The 22,402-nt window shown below is 55.3% G+C and overlaps 2 protein-coding genes across 4 annotated transcripts; one reads left to right on the forward strand and one right to left on the reverse strand.

The window, feature by feature from the left end:
• The first annotated feature begins 7,136 nt into the window (after positions 1–7,136).
• On the forward strand, positions 7,137–15,153 carry IFT46 (intraflagellar transport 46). 3 transcript variants are annotated; one of them, XM_029074410.2, is made up of 13 exons: positions 7,137–7,311; positions 9,946–10,042; positions 10,315–10,394; positions 11,053–11,178; positions 11,453–11,568; positions 11,976–12,050; positions 12,130–12,223; positions 12,349–12,477; positions 12,665–12,786; positions 13,224–13,290; positions 13,503–13,563; positions 14,368–14,453; positions 14,731–15,153. In XM_029074410.2, the coding sequence occupies exons 1-13, from the start codon at positions 7,282–7,284 to the stop codon at positions 14,821–14,823; spliced, it is 1,176 nt and encodes a 391-aa protein (XP_028930243.1). In that variant the 5' UTR covers positions 7,137–7,281; the 3' UTR covers positions 14,824–15,153. The 3 variants fall into 3 exon arrangements, with proteins under 3 accessions (XP_028930243.1, XP_028930244.1, XP_028930245.1); XM_029074411.2 differs by having other exon boundaries at positions 7,138–7,311; positions 12,668–12,786; XM_029074412.1 differs by lacking the exon at positions 7,137–7,311 and adding an exon at positions 10,133–10,218 and having other exon boundaries at positions 9,950–10,042.
• A 1,383-nt stretch (positions 15,154–16,536) lies between these two features.
• TMEM25 (transmembrane protein 25) lies at positions 16,537–20,959 on the reverse strand. Its single transcript, XM_029074492.2, has 9 exons — positions 20,898–20,959; positions 20,532–20,637; positions 19,076–19,387; positions 17,854–18,144; positions 17,428–17,559; positions 17,258–17,288; positions 16,986–17,086; positions 16,822–16,908; positions 16,537–16,691 (listed from the first exon to the last, which is right to left on the reverse strand). Exons 2-9 carry the CDS (start codon positions 20,599–20,601, stop codon positions 16,618–16,620), a joined length of 1,098 nt encoding a protein of 365 aa, XP_028930325.1. The 5' UTR covers positions 20,602–20,637; positions 20,898–20,959; the 3' UTR covers positions 16,537–16,617.
• Between the last annotated feature and the right edge of the window lie 1,443 nt (positions 20,960–22,402).

Consider the following 22,402-nt stretch of genomic DNA (forward strand, 5'->3'; position numbering starts at 1 on the left):
TTACTGTGTGCACAGCACTGGACTAAGTGCTTAGAATGGACAATTTGGCAAGAGAGAGAGACCATCCCTGCCCAACAATGGACTCTCTACTCCTTCTCATCTCTCTTCCCCTTTCTTTTAACTGGTATCTGTTAAGTGCTTTTTTAATGGTATTAGCTAAGCGCTTACTATTCATTCATTCATGCATTCCATCATATTCATTGAGCGCTTACTATGTGCAGAGCACTGGACTAAATGCTTGGAATGGACAATTGGGCAACAGAGAGAGACAATCCCTGTTCGACATTGGGCTCTCTCCTCCTCATCTCTCTTCCCTCTTTTCTTCTCAGTGGTATCTGTTAAGCACTTACTATTCATTCATTCATCCATTCACTGAATCGTACTTACTGAGCGGCTACTGTGTGCAGAGCACTGGACTGAGTGCTTGGAATGGACAATTGGGCAACAGAGAGAGACCATCCCCGCCCAACAACAGGCTCATAGTCTAAAAGGACCAGGCCAAGCTTGGCTTACTATGTGCCAAGCACTGTTTTAAGACCTGTAGATATGTACACAATAAAACAAACAGGAATCAGTATAAATAAATAGAATTCTAGATATATATACAAGAAAAAAATAAATAGGCATCAATATAAATAAATACAACTATAGCTATATACATATACACATAAGTGCTGTGGAGTGGGGGGGAAGAGCAAAGGGAGCGAGTCAAGGTGACGTGGAAGGGAGGGTTCTTAGTACAAGCATTGTACAAAGCACTGGGATAGATACAAGTTCATCCCACTGTCACACATTGGGCTCATGGTCTTAACCCCCATTTGACAGATGAGGGAATTGAGGCACAGAGAAGTGAAGTAACTTGCCCAAGTTCACGCAGAAGACAAGTGGAGGAGCCAGGATTAGAACCTTAGTCCTTCTGACTCCCAAGCTGTGCTCTAACCACTAGGCTCATCATCATCTATGGTATTTATCGATCACTTACTATGTGCAGAGGACTGCACTAAGCGCTTGGGAGAGTATGTACAACAGAGTTTGCTCCTGTACCGTACCATACCTCCCATCTATAGTATATGCATGCTACACACAACACGTTCACCATTCACAATCCCATAAAATGCTGCAAGCCATGTAATAATAATAATGGTACTTGTTAAGCACTTACTATGTGCCAGGCACTGTACTAAGTGCTGGGGTAGTCACAGGTTAATCAGGTCCCATATGGGGCTCACAGTCTAAGTAGCAAGGAGGACGGGGATTCAATCTCCATTTTGCAGATGAGGGAACTGGGACACGGATAAGTAAAGTGATTTGCCCAAGGTCACAGAGCAGGGATGTGGCAGAGCAGGGATTAGAGTCCAAGTCCTCTGACTCCCAGGCCCAGACTCTTTCCACTAGGCCTCCCTCCTTCTCTTGAGATCCTATCACACCTACAATCAATCGACGGATTGTTATGACCCCTACACATACTCTCGTGCTTCCAACTCCCCTAGATCCTATATCACTCTTCCCTGGAATCCCCCTTATCAGACCTCATCTCAGGACGCAACCAACTCAATCAATTAATCAGTCAATCAATCATCATATTTATTGAGCGCCGACTATGCAGAGAACCGTACTAAGCCCTACTGAGAGCTCACCTCCTCTAAGAGGGCTTCCCAGACTGAGCTACCCCTTTTCCCTCTGCTCCCTCGCTGCTCCCCCTCCGCCCTCTGCTCCCTCCCCCTTCCCCCCTTCACCTCCCCTCAGCTTAGCCCCCTTTCCCTCTGCTCCTCCCCCCTTCCTCCCCCTCCCCTCAGAACTGTGCTCTTTTGTATATATTTTTATTACCCTATTTATTTTGTTAATGAGCTGTACATCCCCTTGATTCTATTTATCATGATTATGTTGTCTTGTTTTTGTCCATCTGTCTCCCCCGATTAGACTGTAAGCCCGTTATTGGGCAGGGACTGTCTCTATCTGTTGCCAAATTGTCCATTCCAAGCGCTCAGTACAGTGCTCTGCACATAGTAAGCGCTCAATAAATACTATTGAATGAATGAATGAATGGAAGAGAACAATATAACGGAGTGGGTGGACACACTCCCTGCCCACAAGTTTCTAGTCTAGACGGGGAGACAGGCATTAATAGAAGTACATGAATTATGGAGATAATAATGTTAATAATGTTGGTATTTGTTAAGCGCTTACTATGTGCCGAGCACTGTTCTAAGCGCTGGGGTAGACATAGGGGAATCAGGTTGTCCCACGTGGGGCTCACAGTCTTAATCCCCATTTTACAGATGAGGGAACTGAGGCACAGAGAAGTTAAGTGACTTGCCCACAGTCACACAGCCGACAAGTGGCAGAGCTGGGATTCGAACTCAGATGTAATTAAGTGCTACGGGGCTGAGGGAGGAGTGAATAAAGGGTGCAAATCTAAGTGTAAGGGTGACGCAGAAGGGAATGGGAGAAGAGGAAATGAGGATTTAGTCAGGAAAGGTCTCTTTGAAGGTGGGATATGAGAGCATTCCTGGCCGGAGGTTGGACGTGGGCAACGGGTCGGTGGCGAGATAGATGAAGGTGAGGTACAGTGAGTAGATTGGCATTAGAGGAGTGAGGTTCGTGGGCTGGGTTGCAGTAGGAAGGCCGCGAGGTAAGGTAGGAGGGGGCGAGGTGATTGAGTGCTTTAAAGCCGATGATAAGGAGTGGATGGGCAGAAGGGGATGGGCAACCGTTGGAGCTCCTTGAGAAGTGGGGAGACGTGGACTGAACATTTCTGTAGAAAAATTATCTGGGCAGCAGAGTGAAGTATGGACTGGAGAGGGGAGAGGCAGGGAAGTCGGCAAGGAGGCTAATATAATTAAGGCGGGATAGGATAAGTGCTTGGATTAACGTGGCAGCAGTTTGGATGGAGGGGAAAGGGCAGATTTGGGTGATATTGTGAACGTGGAACAGAGAGGATTTAGTGACAGATTGAATATGCGGGTTGAATGAGAGAAATGAGTTGAGGAAGGATGGTGCTGCTGTTTACAGTGACAGGAAAGTTGGGGGAGCATAGGATTTGGGTGGGAAGATAAGGAGTTCTGTTTGGATGTTTTAAATTTGAGGTGTTTGCTGACTCTCATGCCCTCTGCCCACACCAGTTGTTCTAGGCATTTAACTCCATCCTCAAACCCCTTTTCCCCGCGCCTCCCCCATCTCTTGACCTTAATGACCTAGCGACTTACTCAGTGGTACTTACCGAGTGCTTACCATGTGCAGAGCGCTGTACTGAGCATTTGGGAAAGTACGATAGGATGGAGTTGGTAGTCATGATCTCTGCCCACAAGGAGCTTTTTGTCTAGAGAGGGAGACAGATATTAAAATAAATTACAGGTAGGGGAAATGGTGGAGTTTAGGGGTACATATGAAAGTTCTGTGAGGTTAAAGTTGGGGTAAATATCAAGTGCTTAAGTTATATGGATCCAAGGGCATAGGTGATGCTGAAGGGAAGGCGAATAGGGCCTGGAATGCCCTCCCTCCTCACATCCGCCAAACTAGTTCTCTCCCCCCCTTCAAAGTCCTACTGACAGCTCACCTCCTCCAGGAGGTCTTCCCAGACTGAGCCCCCCCTTTTCCTCTTCTCCTCCTCCCCTCCCTGTCGGCCCGAATCCCTCCCTCTGCTCTACCCCCTTCCCCACCCCACAGCATTTGTATATATTTGTACATATTTATTATTCTATTTATTTTATTAGTGATGTGCGTATATCTCTAATTCTATTTATCTATTTTGAGGCTATTGATGCCTGTCTACTTGTTTCTTTTTGTTGTCAGTCTCCCCCCTTCTAGACTGGGAGCCCATTGTTGGGTAGGGATTGTCTCTATCTGTTGCCGAATTGTACTTTCCAAGCGCTTAGTATAGTGCTCTGCACCCAGTAAGCACTCAATAAATATGATTGAATGAATTAATGAAATGAGGGCTTAGTCATTAAGAGAAGCAGCCTGACTTAGTGGATGGAACACTGGCCTGGGAATCAGAAGGTCATGGGTTCTAATCCCGGCTCCACCACAAGCCTGCTGTGTGACCTTGGGCAAGTGACTTCACTTCTCTGGGCCTCAGATATCTCATCTGTAAAATGGGGATTAAGAGTGTCAGCCCCATGTGGGACAGGGACTGTGTCCAACCTAACTAGCTTGCAACTACCCCAGTGCTTAGAACGGTGCTTGGCACATAGTAAGCACTTGACAAGTGCCATAATTATTATTATTATTATTGTTATTAGTCAGGAAAGGCTCTTGGAGTCTTTCCCCACCCACCTCCCACCTCCCCACTTCACTCTCCCCACTCTCCTCTCAATCATCCTTCTATTACAACACTCCCCAGAACCATCATTATCATAATAATAATAATGTTGGTATTTAAGCGCTTATGTGCCACGCACTGTGCTAAGCGCTGGGGGAGATACAAGGTAATCAGGTTGTCCCACGTAGGGCTCACAGTCTTCATCCCCATTTTACAGATGAGGTAACTGAGGCACAGAGAAGTTAGGTGACTTGCCCAAGGTCACACAGCTGACCTTTGGGTATTTGGTATTCACCCCACCCTTAGCACCACAGCCCTTACATACGTATCTATAAATTATAAATTACTTGTTTATATTTCTATCCGTCTCCCCTTCTATTTTGTAAGCTCACTGAGGGTAGGGAACATATAAACCAACTCTGTTGTTTTGTACTTTCCTTTAGTACAGTGCCCTGCACACAGTAAGCACTCAATAAATGCCATTAATTGATCAGGGCCATTATCGTCATTATTAAGCATATCAATCATATGTATCGAGCTCTTGCTGTGTGCAGAGCATTGTTCTGAGTGCTTGGGAAGTACAATTCAGCAACAAATAGAGACAATCTCTACCCACAATGGACTCACTTATGATAGGCCAGAATTTGATGCTAAGGGCCGGGGTAGGTATAGAGGAATCAGATCGGTCGCATTCCTTGTCCCACAAAGGGCTCACGAGCTAGAGGGAGAGAGAAATAAGATATTCCCTGCACACAAGAATCTTACCACTCTAGTGAAGGACACAGCCATGAGAAGCAGCGTGGCCTAGTGGAAAAAGCCCGGGCCTGGGAGTCAGAGGACCAAGGTTCTAATCCCAGCTCTACCACTTGCCTGCTATGTTTCCTTGGGCAAGTCACAACTTCTCTGTGCCTCAGTTACCTCATCTGTAAAATGGGGACCAAGGCTGTGAGCCTTATATGGGACAGGGATTGTGTCTAATCTGATTATCTTGTCTTTACCCCAGCACCTCATTCAGTGCCTGGCACATAGTAAGTGCTTAACAAATGCCATTAAAAGAATTATAACTAGAGTGGTCAATGTTTACTTGTACAAGTGTAAAGGGTGGGTAGTCATGTTTGAGTTGGCTGAAGGGCTTGTTTTTTCTCTCAGTCCCTCTTCCTGGGCTTTATTGGGTACTTTCCTCTCTGCGGAGCCAGGAGGATTTCTTCCACAGATTAATTTCAGGAACTGGGTTTCCCTCTCCTTTCCTCCCCTTATCACCTCTTTTACAGCTTCCAAAGGTTGGCAGTTCTACAGGCTCATTTGTGCCTCGGACATTGCATTTTTATTGATTGAGCTAGAGCTGGGGGTGGGGGTTGCCCCATCAATGTGTAAATGAAAATCAACCAAACCCCAAATTATTAATAATAATAATTATTATTGTATTTATTAAGTGCTTACTATGTGCCAGGAACTGTACTAAGCGCTCGGTACTCATTCTTTGTATTGTCTGTATTGTCCCAATATATTAGTACAGTGCTCTGACAAGTAAGTGCTCAATAAATAAGAATGCTTGCTTGATTTATTGATTTCAGAGGTCATGGAAGGGAGTCTGTTTATTGTTGTACTGCACTCTCCCAAGCACTTACTACAAGAGAAGGAGCTTGGCTTAGTGGAAGGAGCCTGGGCTTGAAAGTCAGAGGATGTGGGTTCTAATCCTGCCTCCGCCACTTGTCTGCTGTGTGACCTTGGGCAAGTCACTTGACTTCTCTGTGCCTCAGTTACCTTATCTGTAAAACGGGGATTAAAAGTGTGAACCCCATGTGGGACAACCTGATTACGTTGTATCTACCCCAGCACTTAGGACAGTGCTTGGCACATAGTAAGCGCTTAACAAATACCATCATCATCATTATTATTATTAAAGTGTTCTGCACACAGTGAAAGCTCAATGAGTAGAATTGAATTGAATAAATGAATGAATCCCTTTTCTAGATCTGGGGAGGCAGCCGGTCAGGCCAGGACACACGTCCCTAGATCTCCTAACTCTTTTAAGTTCTTTGCCTTTTTGCCTCAAGAACTCGTTTAGTTCTTGAGAAGCAGAGTGGCTCAGTGGAAAGAACACGGGCTTGGGAATCAGAGGTCATGGGTTCCAATCCCGGCTATGCCGCTTGTCAGCTGGGTGACCTTGGATAAGTCACTTAACTTCTCTCTGCCTCAGTTACCTCATCTATAAAATGGGGATCAAGATTGTGAGCCCCATGTGGGACACACTGATCACCTTGTATCCCCCCCAGCGCTTAGAACAGTGCTTTGCACATAGTAAGCGCTTAACAAATAACATCGTCATTATTATTAGAACACTGCTTGACACATAGTAAGTGCTTAAAGACTGTGAGCCCGTTGCCGAATTGTACGTTCCCAACGCTTAGTACAGTGCTCTGCACATAGTAAGCGCTCAATAAATACTATTGAATGAACGAACACATACCAACATTAGTATTAGGACAACCATGTACCTCTCCAGCGCTTAGAATTAGACTGTAATCCTGTCATTGGACAGGGATTGTCTCTGTTGCCAAATTGTACATTCCAAGCGCTTAGTACAGTGCTCTGCACATAGTAAGCAGTCAATAAATACTATCGAATGAATGAGTGAACAGGGCTTTGCACACAGTAGGCCCTTAACAAATGCCATTAATATTATTATTATTGCCATAGGTAGAAGCGGCCAATCTTGCAATGCCTCTATCGATCGCTAGGTGCCGCTCCACGCGCATGCTCCGAAACCACCGATGCGCCGGAGAAAGAGCGTCCTAGAAGGGACAGCAGATGGGGCCGCTCTAGGCCATTCCCTGTTGTCGCTTATCGGTGGTAAAGGGAAGAGAGATAGAAGTCTCGCGAGAACACAGTCCTGGGGCCCGGATGTCTCGCGAGACCTGGGCGGCCTGGAGACGGTTAACAAGAAGGTTGCTCTTAGTGGAGGCCTGAAGGCCTCGGACTTGAGCGGGGCGGAGCCCAGCGCTCCGGGCTTTTTCCCTATGGAGGAAACGGACTCGGAGGGGCTCCAGGTACCCGTCATCCTTCCCAGGTCTCCGCACCGTGGCGGTGTGGAGGCCGCTCTTTAGGGCTGCTCGGGGAGGCCCTACCTGTTCCCTTGACAACAGGAGGCGTCTCCATAGCAACGAGGGGCATCCTGCCTGGGAAATGAGGGCCTGGGGTGGGGGGCGTTCAGCAGAGGTTGAAGCAGCGTGGCTCAGTGGAAAGTGCAGGGGCTGAGGACTCAGAGGTCTTGGGTTCAAATCCCAGCTCCGCCGCTTGTCAGCTGGGTGACTTTGGGCCAGTCACTTCACTGCTCTGGGCCTCAGTTACCCCATCTGTAAAATGGGGATGAAGACCGTGAGCCCCACGGGGCAACCTGATCACCTTGTATCCTCCCCAGCGCTTAGAACAGTGCTTTGCACTAGTAAGCGCTTAACAAATGCCATCATTTATTTTTATTTGTAAGGGTCGGGACCCCCTTCTCTCTATGAGAAGCAGCGTGGCTCAGTGGAAAGAGTACGGGCTTTGGAGTCAGAGGTCATGGGTTCGAATCCCGGCTCTGCCACTTGTCAGCTGTGTGACTGTGGGCGAGTCACTTCACTGGGCCTCAGTTACCTCATCTGTAAAATGGGGATTAAGACTGTGAGCCCCACGTGGGACAACCTGATTCCCTTGTGTCTACCCCAGCGCTTAGAACAGTGCTCGGCACATAGTAAGCACTTAACAAATACCAACATTATTATTATTATTTGGGACTGCTAATGAGGGCGAGAGGAGCGTGAGGGACCCTCCCCAGAGCAGCGCCCAAGACCTCCACCAGTGATTCATTCATTCGATAGTATTTATTGAGCGCTTACTATGTGCAGAGCATTGAACTAAGCGCTTGGAATGGACAGTTCGGCAACAGAGAGAGACCATTCCTGCCCAATGACGGGCTCACAGTCTAATCGGGGGGAGGCAGACGGACACAAACAAGACAATATAATCACGATAAATAGAATCAAGGGGATGTACACCTCATTAAAATAAATAGGGTAATAAAAATATATACAAATGAGCACAGTGCTGAGGGAAGGGAAGGGGGAGGAGCAGAGGGAAAGGGGGCTTAGCAGAGGAGAGGTGAAGCAGGGACGGGGGTGGGAGCAGAGGGCAGAGAGGGAGCAGAGGGAAAAGGGGTATCTCAGTCTGGGAAGGCCTCTTGGAGGAGATGAGTTCGTTATGGGCAGGACACGGGTGTGCTCTACTCCTTCCCCTCAGCACTGTGCTCTTTTGTATGTATTATTTATGACCCTATTTATTTTGTTAGTGAGGTGTACATCCCCTTGATTTTATTTATCTTGATAATATTGTCTTGTTTTTGTTTCATTCTGTTTTGCTCTGCTGTCTGTCTCCCCAGTTAGACTGTGAGCCCCTCATTGGGCAGAGACTGTCCCTATCTGTTGCCGAATTGTCCATTCCAAGCGCTTAGTACAGTGCGCTGCACATAGTAAGCGCTCAATAAATACTATTGAGTGATTGAATAATTCTCCTGTTTTGTACTCTCCCAAGAGCTGAGTACAGTCCTCTGCACATAGTAAGTGCTCAGTCAATGCCATTGATTGATTATTGTCTCCCCGTCCTCTCCTACCTCACTTATCCTTCTCTCACCAGTGGGGAGTGAAGTTCCATCACCCCTGTGTGGGCTACAGAACAAGGATGATCCCTAGAGCAACAACCAGGGTTCAAGTGCACTTGGGGGCTGGGGGAATGTGGTCATCACCAGCGTTGCCTTGGGTAGGGAAGAGAGCAAGACTGATTTAGAATCTCCTCCTACCCATCCCCTCGCCCCCATTTTCCTGGTATTTGTCAAGAGTTTACTATGTGCTAGTCACTGTACTAAGCGCTGGGGTAGATACAAGATAGTACTTTAAAGCAGTCCATCACTTAACTCACCTCGCTTCTCTGCTACAATCCGGCCCGCACACTTTGCTCCTCTAGTGCTCACCTCACTGTGCCTCCATCTCTCCTGTCTCGCTGCCAACCCCTCGCCCATATCCTGCCTCTGGCCTGGAACGCCCTCCCTCCTCAAATCCACCAGACAATGACTCTCCCCGCCTTCAAAGCTTTATTGAAGGCCCATCTCCTCCAAGAGGCCTCCCCAGACTAAACCCCACTTTTCCTCCTCTCCCACTCCCTTCTGCGTCACCCTGACTTGCTCACTTTTCCCCCTCCCAGCCTCACAGCACTTATGTATATATCTGTAATTTTATTTATTTGTATTGATGTCTGTCTCCCCCACTTTTAGACCATAAGCTTGTGGGCAGGGAATGTAACTGTTTATTGTTGTATTGTACTTTCCCAAATGCTTTGTACAGTGCTCAGCACACAGTAAGCGCTCAAAAAATACGATTGTATGAATGAATGAAAGATAGTGGGGTTGGATACAGTCCCTGCCCCAAATGGGGATCCCAATCTTAATTCCCATTTCAGAGATGAGGTAACCGAGGCACAGAGCAGTGAAGTGACTTACCCAAGGTCACACAGCAGGCAAGTGGCAGAGCTGGGATTAGAACCCAGATCATCTGACTCCCAGGCCTGTGCTTTTTCCACCATATCACACTGCTCCTGTGGGGTGGGCCTTCATGGTGAACTCAAAACTGTAACCACTTGCCCTTTGACTTTAGACCAAGGTTGTTGAAAACCAGCCCTACGACGAGAGCCTAGAGATTAATGACTCTGAAGAGGTGGCGAGTATTTATACTCCAACCCCACGACACCAAGGTAAGACCAGGTCTGATTCCCCCTCGGATGCAGAGAGCTGGATGAGATCTTGGGTGTCATTAAGACCCTGGCCTGTGGCTCTCTTTTTAGAATACTCCCTGCCATGTCAAGCTAAAGTCACATCCTTGGCAGTGTCTCTGATGGAGGGTAAAGGCTGAGCCACTTGCCCTAAAGAGGTTGGGAAAGAAAAAGGTTTACTCATTTAGCATTTGTATTGCTGAAATCTCTGTTGGGAATTCCAGAGAGCCATTAAGAATATACCTTCTCCTCAGCTCTTCCTCGGTCTGCCCGCCTCCCGTCCAGTGCCATGGCTGACAACAGCAGCGATGAATTTGAAGAGGAGATTAACAAGGTACTGGGTTGTCTGGGCCTGGAACTGCCGCTGAGCCCTCACTCTGGGCTTTAGGGGTTTGCCTTGGGTGGCTTTAACCAAAGAGCCCCCGTTGGGGATCCTTAGAATTAGGGAAAATTAGAGGCATTGTGCCCGAGGAATGACCTTTTCAGAGGGAGAAGAGAGAGCAGAGGTGCTGGGAGTTTTGGGGTGAAGAATGCCTTATCTGGACAGAGGGAGGGGAGGTCTCATATTCCCGCTATGTGGAGATGAAGTCACATCCTTAGACTGAGAGCCCCGTTTGGAACATAGGCTGCAACCAACCTGATGATCTTGAAGCTCCCCCAGCTCTTAGTTTCAATCAATCAGTCGTATTTATTGAGCGCTTACTGTATGCAGAGCACGGGGGAAGAAAAGGAAACTCTTGGAGGAGACGTGCCTTCAGTAAGGCTTGGAAGGTCGGAAGAGTAATTGTCGGATATGAGGAGGGAGGGTGTTGCAGGTGCGCCTTCTACCGTGGAGCTGACGGGGCAAAGCCAGACGGGAAGCAAAGGGAAGGGGTTTGTAGCCCGGGACGGGGGGCTTCCGCCTGGAGCAGATGCCCACGCTTCAGCTCCGGGAAGCCCCGGGGACCGCCCACCTGCTCCTCCAAGGGGTTAATTGAGCGATCATTCCTCAGGTGCCCAGGGAGGGGGTCCCCCAGCCCCCAGGCCACAGAGGCAAAGACACAGACCCCATCCCTCCCACCCCCTCCCGAGGACCGCAGAGGGTAGGCTGGTACCTGGGGAGCCAGAAGCTGAGAAAGGTAGGCCGGCTGAACGGGGCATGAGCGGGGTCCAGCCTGGTGCCGAGCGTCAGGCAGGGCCTGGGAGTTGGGGTGGGGGGCGTGCTGCTCGCTGCCCTGGGGCACGAGGGAGGGTCCTGGCAGGAGCTGGGGAAAGCGGAGCCGGGCTCCGTGGGATGGGGTGCCCCCGGTTGGGTTGTGGCAGTGAACGGCTCCCGGGGTGGGGAGAAGAGAGGGAAGGGCGGGTGGGGGGTTGAGGGAGCCAAGGACCCCGACCCCCCTCCCCTGCCCCAAGGAGAAGAAGGTGGTGACTCAGCGAGGATTTAGCGAGGACGACGACGAAGAGGAAGACTCGTCAGAGACGGACTCGGACTCGGACGACGACGATGAACACGGGGCCCCGCTGGAGGGGTGAGCGCAGGCTTCCGCCTCCCTCCCCTCTCTTCCTTCCCTTCCTCTCTAGCTTCCCTTCCCTCCTTCCTTCTTTCCCCTTTTGCTGACAGGCAAATCTGAGCTTTGGTCTACAATCCTGGGTTAAACTCCAATGCCAACATCCACCCCAACACACACTCGCACTCGTTCTCTCTGCCCTGGCACCATCTCTTTGAAATCCCAGCTGTCCCCAGGGCCTGGGGCCTCTGCCGTTGGTCGGGCTTGCCACTTTTCCGGCCCTGGCATTACCTGGAAATATTTCTGGCTCGCCCCCGACCCCAAGAGACACGGAGCGGAGCCGGTCCAGGTTGGCCACTTGGGCCCCGGGTGGTGGCGGTCTGCCCTTGTCTTGCTGGCCTGGATGAGACTCGACCCCCTTTCTGCAGGGCCTATGACCCAGCTGACTACGAGCACTTGCCCGTCTCCACCGAGATGAAGGAGCTCTTCCAGTACATCACCCGGTGAGTCATGGGGGACCCTCCCGCCCCCACCGGGCTGCGGGACCCTCTGCCTCCTCACCTTCCGCTGGACTTCTCCCAGGTACACGCCCCAGCTGGTCGACCTGGACCACAAACTGAAACCCTTCATTCCAGACTTCATCCCGGCCGTCGGGGACATTGACGCCTTCCTGAAGGTACGGCCCGGCCCCCGATCCCGGCCTGGTGGTCCCAGTGGCTCCTAGCAGGGGCGGGGACGGGTGCATCCCTTCTCCTCTGGCTCGTTGGGCGACGCCAGGGGCGCCCGCTCCATGCCCTCCAGGTCCCGCGGCCCGACGGGAAGCCGGACAACCTCGGCCTGCTGGTGTTGGACGAGCCATCTACCAAGCAGTCAGATCCCACCGTGCTGTCCCTCTGGCTGACGGAAAACTCGAAGCAGCACACCACCACGGTGAGCCACCGCGGGGGCCCGCCGGAACATATCCCCCCGGGGCTGGGCTCCCTAGAGGGTTCCTCCCATAGCGGCCGGGGCCGAGGACCCTCCCAGCCCCCTCCTCGGCTTCCCGGGGACGTCCCCCCCCCTCCTTGGCGTCGCCCTCTCTGAGCTCAGGCCTCCAGGTTCCCCTTCCACTCCCCAGCAGCAGGTGAAAGTGAAGAGCTTGGAAGACCCGGAGAAGAACCCCAAAGCCATCGACATGTGGATCGAGAGCATCAGCGAGCTGCACCGTTTCAAACCTCCTGCTACGGTGCATTATACCAGGTGTGGGCATCTCCTCTGCCCTCCCACCCCTCAGCCCGGGCACGGGCTGAGCTCCACCCCGGGGAACTGGTCTGCCCATCTCTGCCTCACCCCATGGCCTTGTCACCTTTGTGGAGGGTTTTTCTGTTGATTTTGTTTTTTTTTTAATGGTATCTCTTAAGCGCTATGTGCCAGGCACTGCGCTAAGCGCTGGGGTCGATAGAAGGTAATCAGGTTGGACAGAATCCCTGTCCCACATGGGGCTCGCAGTCTTCATCCCCATCTTACAGATGAGGTAACTCAGACCCAGAGAAGTTGGAGCCGGAATTAGAACCCAGGTCCTTCTGACTGCCAGGCTCGTGCTCTATCCACTAGGCCACGCTGCCCAGGAGGTGGGGCCAGGGCGGGGAGGGGGCCGCCCCGCAGAGCCGCCCCGAGGTCCGTCTTTGCCCCCGCAGGCCCATGCCCGACATCGACACGCTGATGCAGGAGTGGTGCCCGGAATTTGAGGAGCTCCTAGGCAAGGTGGGTGGGGATGGCAGCCCCCGGGGACTGGAGGAGCTGGTGCCAGGCAGGCCCCTCGGGCTGGGCGAGGCCCCTGGGTGCCAGGCCCCTACAAGACACAGGTGCCGTCTGAGCCTCCGGGTTAGCAGGTGGGCAGGAGATTCCCAGGGTGGCTGGACGGGCTGGATGGGTGGGGACTTGGGTCTCGGCCTTGACCCGGGCCTCACGTTCAGGTGAGCCTCCCCACCGCTGAAATGGACTGCAGCCTGGCGGAATACGTCGACATGATCTGTGGTGAGCCTCCCTGCCCTGCCGCACCTCCTGATCACCCCTTACGAGCTCCAAGCTGGGGAACAGTCGTCCCCTGAGCAAACAGTGCCATCGGTCACCCGGTGACGCGGCTCTGCTGGACTCGTCAGCCCCCAAACGGATTATAATAATAATTGTGCTATTTGTTAAATTCTTACTATGTGCCAAGCACTGGACTGAGCCTAATCAGGCCGGACACAGACTGAGCCCTGGGGCTCACAGACTAAAAGGGAAGGAGAACGGGTTCGGAATCCCCAGTTTACAGATGAGGAACCTGAGACCCAGAGAAGTTAAATACGTTGCCTAAAGTCACACAGTGGAGAAGTGAGAAGCAGAGTGGCCCAGTGGAAAGAGCACAGACCCGAGAGTCAGGTATTGGGTTCCAATCCAGGCTCTGCCACTTGTCTGCTGTGTGACCTTGGGCAAGTCACTTCACTTCTCTGGGTCACAGTTTCCTCATCTGGAAAATGGGGATTAAATCCTACTCTCCCTCCTACCTCAACCGAGCCCCAAGTAGGGCAGAAACTGTGTCTGACCTGATTATCTTCTCTCCGGCGTTTAGTACAACTCTTGGCACATAGAAAGCATTTAACAGATACCATTAAAAAAAATGGTGACACAACAGGGATTAGAACCCAGGTCCTCTGCCCCCCCAGGCCCATGCTCTTTCCACAATCCTCGCTGTTCCCCCTAAGGGAAGGGTCCCAGTGCGAATGCCCATTCCTCCCCATCCCCAACCCCTCCAAGCATTCAGTTCCACCCTGCCCAATGGGGTGACCTCCCTTCCAGCCATCCTGGACATCCCCGTCTACAAGAGTCGGATCCAGTCTCTCCACCTGCTTTTCTCCCTCTACTCCGAGTTCAAGAATTCCCAGGTAGGTCTCCGTGGGCCATATGCGGGTCCCTGCCTGCCCGAGTCCGTGCAGAGCCAGGGCAGGGGGGTCTGGCGAGAGGCCAGGGGGAGACGGGGCCAGGACTGCGGGGGGAGAAGGCTCTCGCCCCTGGGGAAACCGAAAGGCCGGTGCTGGCTGAGTGGCGGGGATGGGAGGGGGAGGGGGACACCTGGGAAGGAGCTGGAGGTGTGGGGGTCTGGGGGCGTTTCTGAGAAAGGGCTCCTGTCAGCTCTGAGCATCCATCCCCTCTTCCCCTCAGCACTTCAAAGCCTTGGCCGAAGGGAAGAAAGCCCCCTCCCCTCCGTCCACCACCCCCTCCCAGGCTGGAGAAGAGATGTCGAGCTTCACCTGAGAGCCCCCCGCGTCTCCGCCTGGGACCCCCAGAGCCAATGCCTCCGGCCCCCGCCTGGGGAAGGACCCGTGCCCTTCCCCCCACCTCGTGCCCCCGGCCTCCACATCGGGGTCGGTCTCGGGCCAGGGAGAGCCCCCCCGTCTTCACCCTCTTCCCTCCCAGCCCGCAGCTCTCCTCCTGCCCCGGACTGGGCTTCCCTGGTGTCCGGTACCGAACCCACAGGTGGCGTGGACATCTGGACTGGTCGCCAGGGGCCGGGGAGTCGGGGCCCAGCGCTTCTGCCCAGGCAGCCGGACGAGAATCTAAATAAAACGTTGCACAGGAAAAGCACCACAGTCGCCTGTCTTGAGCTTGGGACAGAGGCAGGGATGGGGGCTGGGAGGCCAAACGACAAGCGGGCCGACGACGATGCCCAGAAACAGCAGGAGATGGGGTGGGAGGGGCCGAGAGCAAGACTCTCTCCGACCTACTGTCCCCTCACCGGGGTGGGGCAGTGCAACCTCCAGGAAAGAAGGACAGGAAGGGCAGGAGAGAAGGAGGGCAAAGCCCGGATGGGAGAAAGGGAGAGAACACCGTGTGCACCTTCCAGGCAAAGAAGGGTGGAAAGAGCCGGGATGCTTCAGCGTGGGGTGATGCAGGCTGAGGGGACGACGGGAATGGGGTTTGCCAGACCACCGTCCAGGGTTGCCCAAGGTTTAGGCAAGGAGGAGCCGGTCCCCCGGGGGATCTGGTGCCCCTGAATCCTGACCGGGTAGATCTGGGGGCTGTTCCAAAGTCCTGGACCGGCCGCATCCCTGCTCGGGACAGAAGCAGACGGCAGAACCGGAGGAGCAAGACAGGTCTGTTTTATTGCTGCCGCGGGTGGGTCCCACACAGGGAGAGCAGGGGCAAACGACAGACACGGTTTCAGCCCGCACTTAGGGGGGTGAACACCGGTACCTCCCCTCCGCCCCCGCCTGCCGGCCCGGCCGGAGGCAAGGGACCTTTTCAAAGTGCTAAATGTGGCTGGCGAAGGATGCCTAGGGTCGTGCCCCTCCGGGCACCGCGTCCTCCTCGCCCCCTTGTGCTGCTGCTCAACACTGGCACTGCCTGCAGGCAGGTTGGCGTGGAAATCTTGAGGGAGCGGGAAATGGACATCTGAGATTGGATTCTGGGGGGCCAGGAGAAAGCAGGGGCAGAGCAGAGGGCGCATCTATGCTTAGCTGAGGCAGGGGTGGGCGCCTTCCCACCTGCTCTCCCTGGCTCACTTGCAGGCCTGGGCATAAAGTGCCAAAGCAGCAGTAGTGGGTCACTAAAAGAGAAGGAGCCCTGTGCTGGCTGCTGGCTACCGGCCCGGAGACAGAGCCTTAACTGTGATGGGAGCTTGGAAACTTAGTCCCTTAGTTGGCATGGGCAATTGCCCTGAGCCTGGGCACCACTGGCCTCTCCAGGCCTGGACCCAATGCTGCCCGGTGCCGCCCAGCCTGACCTCACCTCCCCCACCCCAAAATGGACCTAAACACAATGTGGCCGTTTCACGCGGCATCTCTCCCAACCCACGGGTACCCCGCGGGCATTCCCGACCCCAGGGAGGTTCCCCCGGACTCCACTGGAGATCCAAACGTGGGCCTTTGGTCCTCCTGCCTCAACAGCTGCAGGATCGGCTGTGGATGGGGCTCGGCCCCAAGCAGCGGTGGCGGGCGTGGGGGGGGGGGTGAGGGGACGCGAGTCGAGGGGGGCCGAGCGGAGGGAGGGATGGGGGGAGAGGCGGGGGCACGAGTGGGGCATCCCCCGCCCCGCCCCAGGCGCGTGCAGTCAGAGCCAAATCTCGTCGCTGCTCCCGCTGGACACCCGGTAGATGTAGCCCAGTGTAGGAAGGTGGATGAAGCCTGTGGGAGAAAGGGCCCGGGTTGCCCAGCCCCCAGCCGGCTCCACCCTCCCGCCCGGGGGTAGAGAGGCCCCGGGGGTAGGGAGGTCAGCCACCGAAGGGGAGGGAGAAGGGGCCCGAGCCCCGGCTACCTTGGCCGCCGAGGAGGGTGCCGTCCTCGGGGTCCAGGACGTCCGGCCGGCTGCCGGGCCGGGGCGCCCGTCGGGTGGCCGGTCTGCCTGTTGGGGGAGAGCAGGGCTCAGGGGCGGGACCCGGGGCCTCCGGAGGCCGAGCGCCCGGCAAGGCGGACACGCACCGGGGCGGTGAGGGGTCAGGTCGTTGAGCTGCAGATTGGAGGGCAGAGACATGTTCTCGCGAGGCAGACGCACGTTGTTGAGTTTCAGGTTGTTGGAGTCGCTGAGGGAGAGGGCGGACCCCGGCGCTGGCGCCGGCCGGGACCAGGCCCCGCCGTCTCGTCCCCGCCGCCCTCCCCTCGTCCCCGCTCCCCGCCCGGCCCCCACCCGCCGGACCCTCTGCCGCTTTCCCTCGGGGCGGTCCCGCTGGCAACCCTGCCATCTGCCGGGTTACCTGGACAGCAGAGATGGGCGCCGGGAGGGGGCTGGAGAGAGAGGAGAGGGCATAAAGGAGAAGGCCCTGCTAAGGTGCCCCCAAGTCTTCAGGCTTCACGGTGCTCGCCTGTGTCCCTCCAACCTCCCCTACACCTGGCGGAGGAGGCCGGTCAGCTGAACGCTTCCTACCTGCCGCCTTCCGGTCTCTCCTGCACACCAGGCGGGCCACCAGGACGCCGAGCCCCGCCAGGGGGCCCAGGGCCAGGGCGCCAGCCGCCACGAGGCCCAGCACCGGCACCTCCACCCGCGTGGCCAGGAGTCCTGGGGGACGACCCGGGTTAGGCCCCAGGTCACCCGTGCCCCCCCTCCCCGCTCCCCTCCGAGGACGGGACTGGGCAAGGAGTCCCAGTCAGCCTCGGAACTGCCGTGGGCACCGCCCTCCCCCGGTCACCCCGGGTAAGGTCCCCCTCAAACGTCCCCCCGCCTGGCCTCGGCCTCCCCGCCCCCCAACCCCAGAGACCCTCCTGGATGTCCCGCTGATCCACCCTGGGCAGCCCGGCCCAGTAGCTGGCCGGACCCGTCCACCCCGGCCTCCCGTGCCCTCGCCCGGCTTGCCTGGGGCCGGGAGGGAGGAGCTGGTGACGCCCACGTCGTTGGCGGCGACGACGGAGAGGTTGTGTGCCAGGCTGTGGAGCCGCAGCTGCACCGAGTGGTTGGTCAGCCAGGGGTAGCTCTTGGCGTCCAGCACCAGGAGGTCCGAGGCGTTGACCATCATCGGCCCGTCCTGGTCGATCCACGTGACGTTGGCGGGGGGGTTGGCGCGGACCAGGGCGAAGAGCACGACGAGGAGCCCCGGGCCCTGGGCCGCCTGGGGTCGGGCGCCAACCTGGGCGATCTCTGGTTTGACTGGGGCAAAGGAGAGACCGGCCCTCTGCTGCCGTAACACCCGCTCCCCCGGCGGCTACCGACCCTCTGCTGCCACGGCCCCCCGCTCCTCTGGCGGCTACCGGCCCTCTGCCGTCAGGGCCCCCGTCCCGGGGGCTACCGGCCCTCTGCCGTCAAGACCCTCACCCCGGTGGACCGGATGGGGGCTGGGACCGAACAAGGAGTCGCCCAGGGGCAGAGGACTTGGTCGCTGGAGAGTCTGACGCCCGGGATGTGCTTCTGGGCCGAGACCCTGGGCAGCGTGGCTGGCCCTAGTGGAAAGAGCCCGGGCCTGGAAGTCAAAAGACCCGGATTCTAATTCTGCCTCTGCCGAGTGCCTGCTCTTGGGCAAGTCACTTCACTTCCCAGTTTCCTCATCTGTAAAATGGGGATTCGACACCTGTCCTCCCTCCCCGAGACTACGAGTCCCACCTGGGACAGGGTCAGTCAGACCTGATCATCCCGTACCTACCCCATCTCGTATCATCTTGAGAAGCAGCGTGGCCTAACGGACAGAGCACGGGCCTGGAGTCGGACGGACCTACGTTCTAAATCCGGCTCTGACCCTTGTCTGCTGCGTGACCTTGGGCAAGTCACTTCATTTCTCTGGGACTCAGTTCCCTCATCTGTAAAATGGGGATTCAGACCGTGAGCCCCACGTGGGACGGGGACTGGGTCCAATCTGATTAGCTTGTCTCTGCCCCAGCGCTTAGAACAGTGCTGGACACACAGCGCTTAACACACATCATCCTTATTATTAGTATTATGTACCCCAGTGGTTGGTACATAGTAAACCCTGAAAAAATACAATTATTATTAGGAGGACCTGGGCAAAGTTGGGGCCAGGGCCAGGGAACAGGGCAAGAGGCACCCCCTGGCGGGTCCCGGGACAGCGGTAGCGGCTGGCACTCACATTGCACGTTGAGGACGACGGAGGCGTTGGCCGCCCGGCCGGTGGTCGGGTCGAGCAGAGAGCAGTTGAGCTCATGCTGTGTCCGCTGGGCAGTGACGACGAAGGTGCTGGTGCCCCGCACCACGGCCCCGCTCCCCGCACTCAGCACCCGCGAGCTGTTGCCTTCCTGCAAACGCCCGTCCAGGTACCAGGCCAGCTGGGGAGCCCCGTGCTCGCCCTCGGCCCGGCAGGTGAAGGCATGGCGCTCGTTCTCCCGCAGGGCCCGTTCCGCCCACATCCGCCCGTCAATTTGGGGTGCCGGCTCGCCCCAGCCTGGAACACAGCGGGGAGAGGGGCACGGGCCACAGCATGGGCGTCTGCTTGGGGGTTTACTTGGGCGGGGGCCCCGGGGAGACCCTGGTGCACGAGACCGGACGGCAGTAGACCTGGCTTCTTTCCCGGCCAGCGGTGGCACTTGGGAAGAAGGGTGGATGTGGGGTGGGGCCCAAGGAGGGAACAGCCTTCAAATAAACGCTGTGGCCCTGGAGGGGTGGGCCTGGGCTCTCTTGGGCGCAGGGGGTGGGCTATGGCATTCCTGGGTGTGGGGAGTGGACGAGGGGCCCACGGGAAGTAGCGTGGCCTAGTGGATAGAGCCCGGGCCTGGGAGTCAGAAGGGCCTGGGTTCTAATCCTGACTCCGCCACCTGTCTGCCGTGTAACCTCGGGCTACTCACTTAACTTCTCTGTGCCTCGGTTCCCCCGTCTGTAAAGTGGGGACTAAGATTATGAGCCCCATGTGGGACAGGGACTTTGTCCAACCCGATCCGCTTCTATCCATCCCAGCGTTTGGAACAGTGCCCCTCCCCCGGTAAGCGCTTAACAAATGCCAGCTTGGCTCAGTGGAAAAGAGCATGGGCTTGGGAGTCAGAAGTCATGGGTTCGAATCCCAGCTCTGCCACTTGTCAGCTGTGTGACTGTGGGGAAGTCACTTAGCTTCTCTGTGCCTCAGTTACCTCATCTGGAAAATGGGGACTAAAACTGTGAGTTCCACGTGGGACAACCTGATCACCCTGTATCTACCCCAGCGCTGAGAACAGTGCTCTGCACATAGTAAGCGCTTAACAAATACCAACATTATTATTATTATTATGAAATGCCACAATTATTATGATCAGAACAGTGCCTGGCACACTGTAAGCACTTTAACAGATAGAAGCGGCACGGCTTGGTGGAAAGAGCACGGGATTGGGAGTGGGGGTCGTGGGTTCTAATCCCGGCTCCGCCGCTCGTCAGCTCTGTGACTTGGGTCAAGTCACTTCGCTGGGCCTCAGTGCCCTCATCTGTAAAATGGGGATGAAGACTGTGAACCCCAGGTGGGACAACCTGCTGACCCTGGGTCTACCCCAGCGCTTAGAACGGTGCTCGGCACACGGTAGGCGCTTAACAAATACCATTATTATTAAAGAGGGAGGATGTACCTGGGCCCAAGAAGGCTTGGAGGAGCAGCAGCACGGGGGGAAGCCGTTCTCGGCCCGGGGGGCGTGCCATGGTGAGCCCCAGGCTGGCCGGCCCAGGGCCCCAGAGCTGGAAAAAGATAACAGGGGCGACCCACGTGAGTGCAAACACCCACCTGCAAACACACGTGCGGCTACACACTTAGACACACACCCAGACTCTCTCCGGGGACCTCGGGGGGCTCCAGTCTGCAGGGGCCGCCCCTTCCCCTGTCCATCCCCTGCACCCTCCAGCTCTGAGGTGGGGAATGGGTGTGTGGTGTGGGGGATGTGGGTGGGGGGCATGGGGTGCCTGCCGCCCCCCCGTCCCCAGGGCCGGGCCTCACTCACTGGGTCTCCCTGGCCCGGCCTCTTGGCAGGGCTTGGCTTTGCACCGCACTGCTCTGCTCCTGCTTTGCTCGACGGCAGCAACTGGTCAGGTCTGCTCAGGCTCCGCAGTGCGGGCCGCCGCCACCGACAGACGCAACCAATCGATGCCCAACCCCGTCCGGGCCCCGAACCGGGTGCTAAGCCCTCCGCCCCACCCTCCGCCCCCCTAACCTCTAGGCTGCAAGCTCCTGGTGGGTGGGCAGGCAAGGGGGATGCTTGCTCTTAACGGGGGGGAAGCAGCAGGGCGCGATGGATAGAGCCCCGGCCTGGGATGATCTTCTAGAATAATGATGATGTCTCTTCTATAATAATAATGAGTCTTTTCTATAATAATGATGATTGATGTTCATAATAATGATAATGGCTCCCCCGATTAGTCTGTGAGCCCGTCACTGGGCAGGGATTGTCTTTATCTGTTGCCAAATTATCCATTCCAAGCGCTTAGTACAGTGTTAATGTTAATGTTGGTATTTATTAAGCGCTTACTATGTGCCGAGCACTGTTCTAAGCGCTGGGGTAGACACAGGGGAATCAGGTTGTCCCACGTGGGGCTCACAGTCGTAATCCCCATTTTACAGATGAGGGAACTGAGGCACCGAGAAGTGAAGTGACTTGCCCAAAGTCACACAGCTGACAAGTGGCAGAGTCGGGATTCGAACCCATGACCTCTGACTCCGAAGCCCGTGCTCTTTCCACTGAGCCACGCTGCTTCTGCACATAGTGCTCTGCACATAGTGCTCAAAAAATACTATCGAATGAATGAATTTGTTAATAATAATAATAATAATGGTATTTCTTAAGCACTTACTATGTGCAAAACAGTGTTCTAAGCGCTGGGGAGGGTACAAGGTGATCAGGTTGTCCCACACGGGGCTCACAGTCTTAATCCCCATTTTACAGATGAGGGAACTGAGGCTCAGAGAAGTGAAGTGACTTGCCCAAAGTCATGCAGCTGACAAGTGGCGGAGCGGGAATTAGAACCCATGACCTCTGACTCCCAAGCCCGGGCTCTTCCCATTGAGCCACGCTGCTTCCCCAAGCACTGGGTGGGAGGGAGCCAAACCAGTGGGGTTGGATACAGTCTCTGGCCCACGTGGGGCTCATGGTCTCCAACCCCATTTTCCGCAAGAGGGAACTGAGGCCTCAGAGAAGTGAAGTGACTTGCCTAAGGCCACACGGCAGACTCGCGGCGGAGCCGGGATTAGAAGTCATGACCTTCTGAGTCCCTCCTGCAGCGCTTAGAATGGCACTCAAGACACAGTAGGTTCTTAAAAAATGCCATCGTTATTGTTATTCAAAGCCCACCTCCACAGCTCATCTGCTGGGTGAACTTGGGCAGGTCATTAAACTTCTCTGTGCCTCGGTTACCCCATCTGTAAAATGGGAATTGAGACTGTGAGCCCCACGTGGGACAGGGACTGGGTCCAATCCGATGTGCTTGGATCCTCCCTAGTGCTTGGTACGGA

The sequence above is a fragment of the Ornithorhynchus anatinus genome, chromosome 11 (genome assembly GCF_004115215.2).
Source record: "Ornithorhynchus anatinus isolate Pmale09 chromosome 11, mOrnAna1.pri.v4, whole genome shotgun sequence".
In the NCBI taxonomy this organism is placed as follows: domain Eukaryota; kingdom Metazoa; phylum Chordata; class Mammalia; order Monotremata; family Ornithorhynchidae; genus Ornithorhynchus; species Ornithorhynchus anatinus.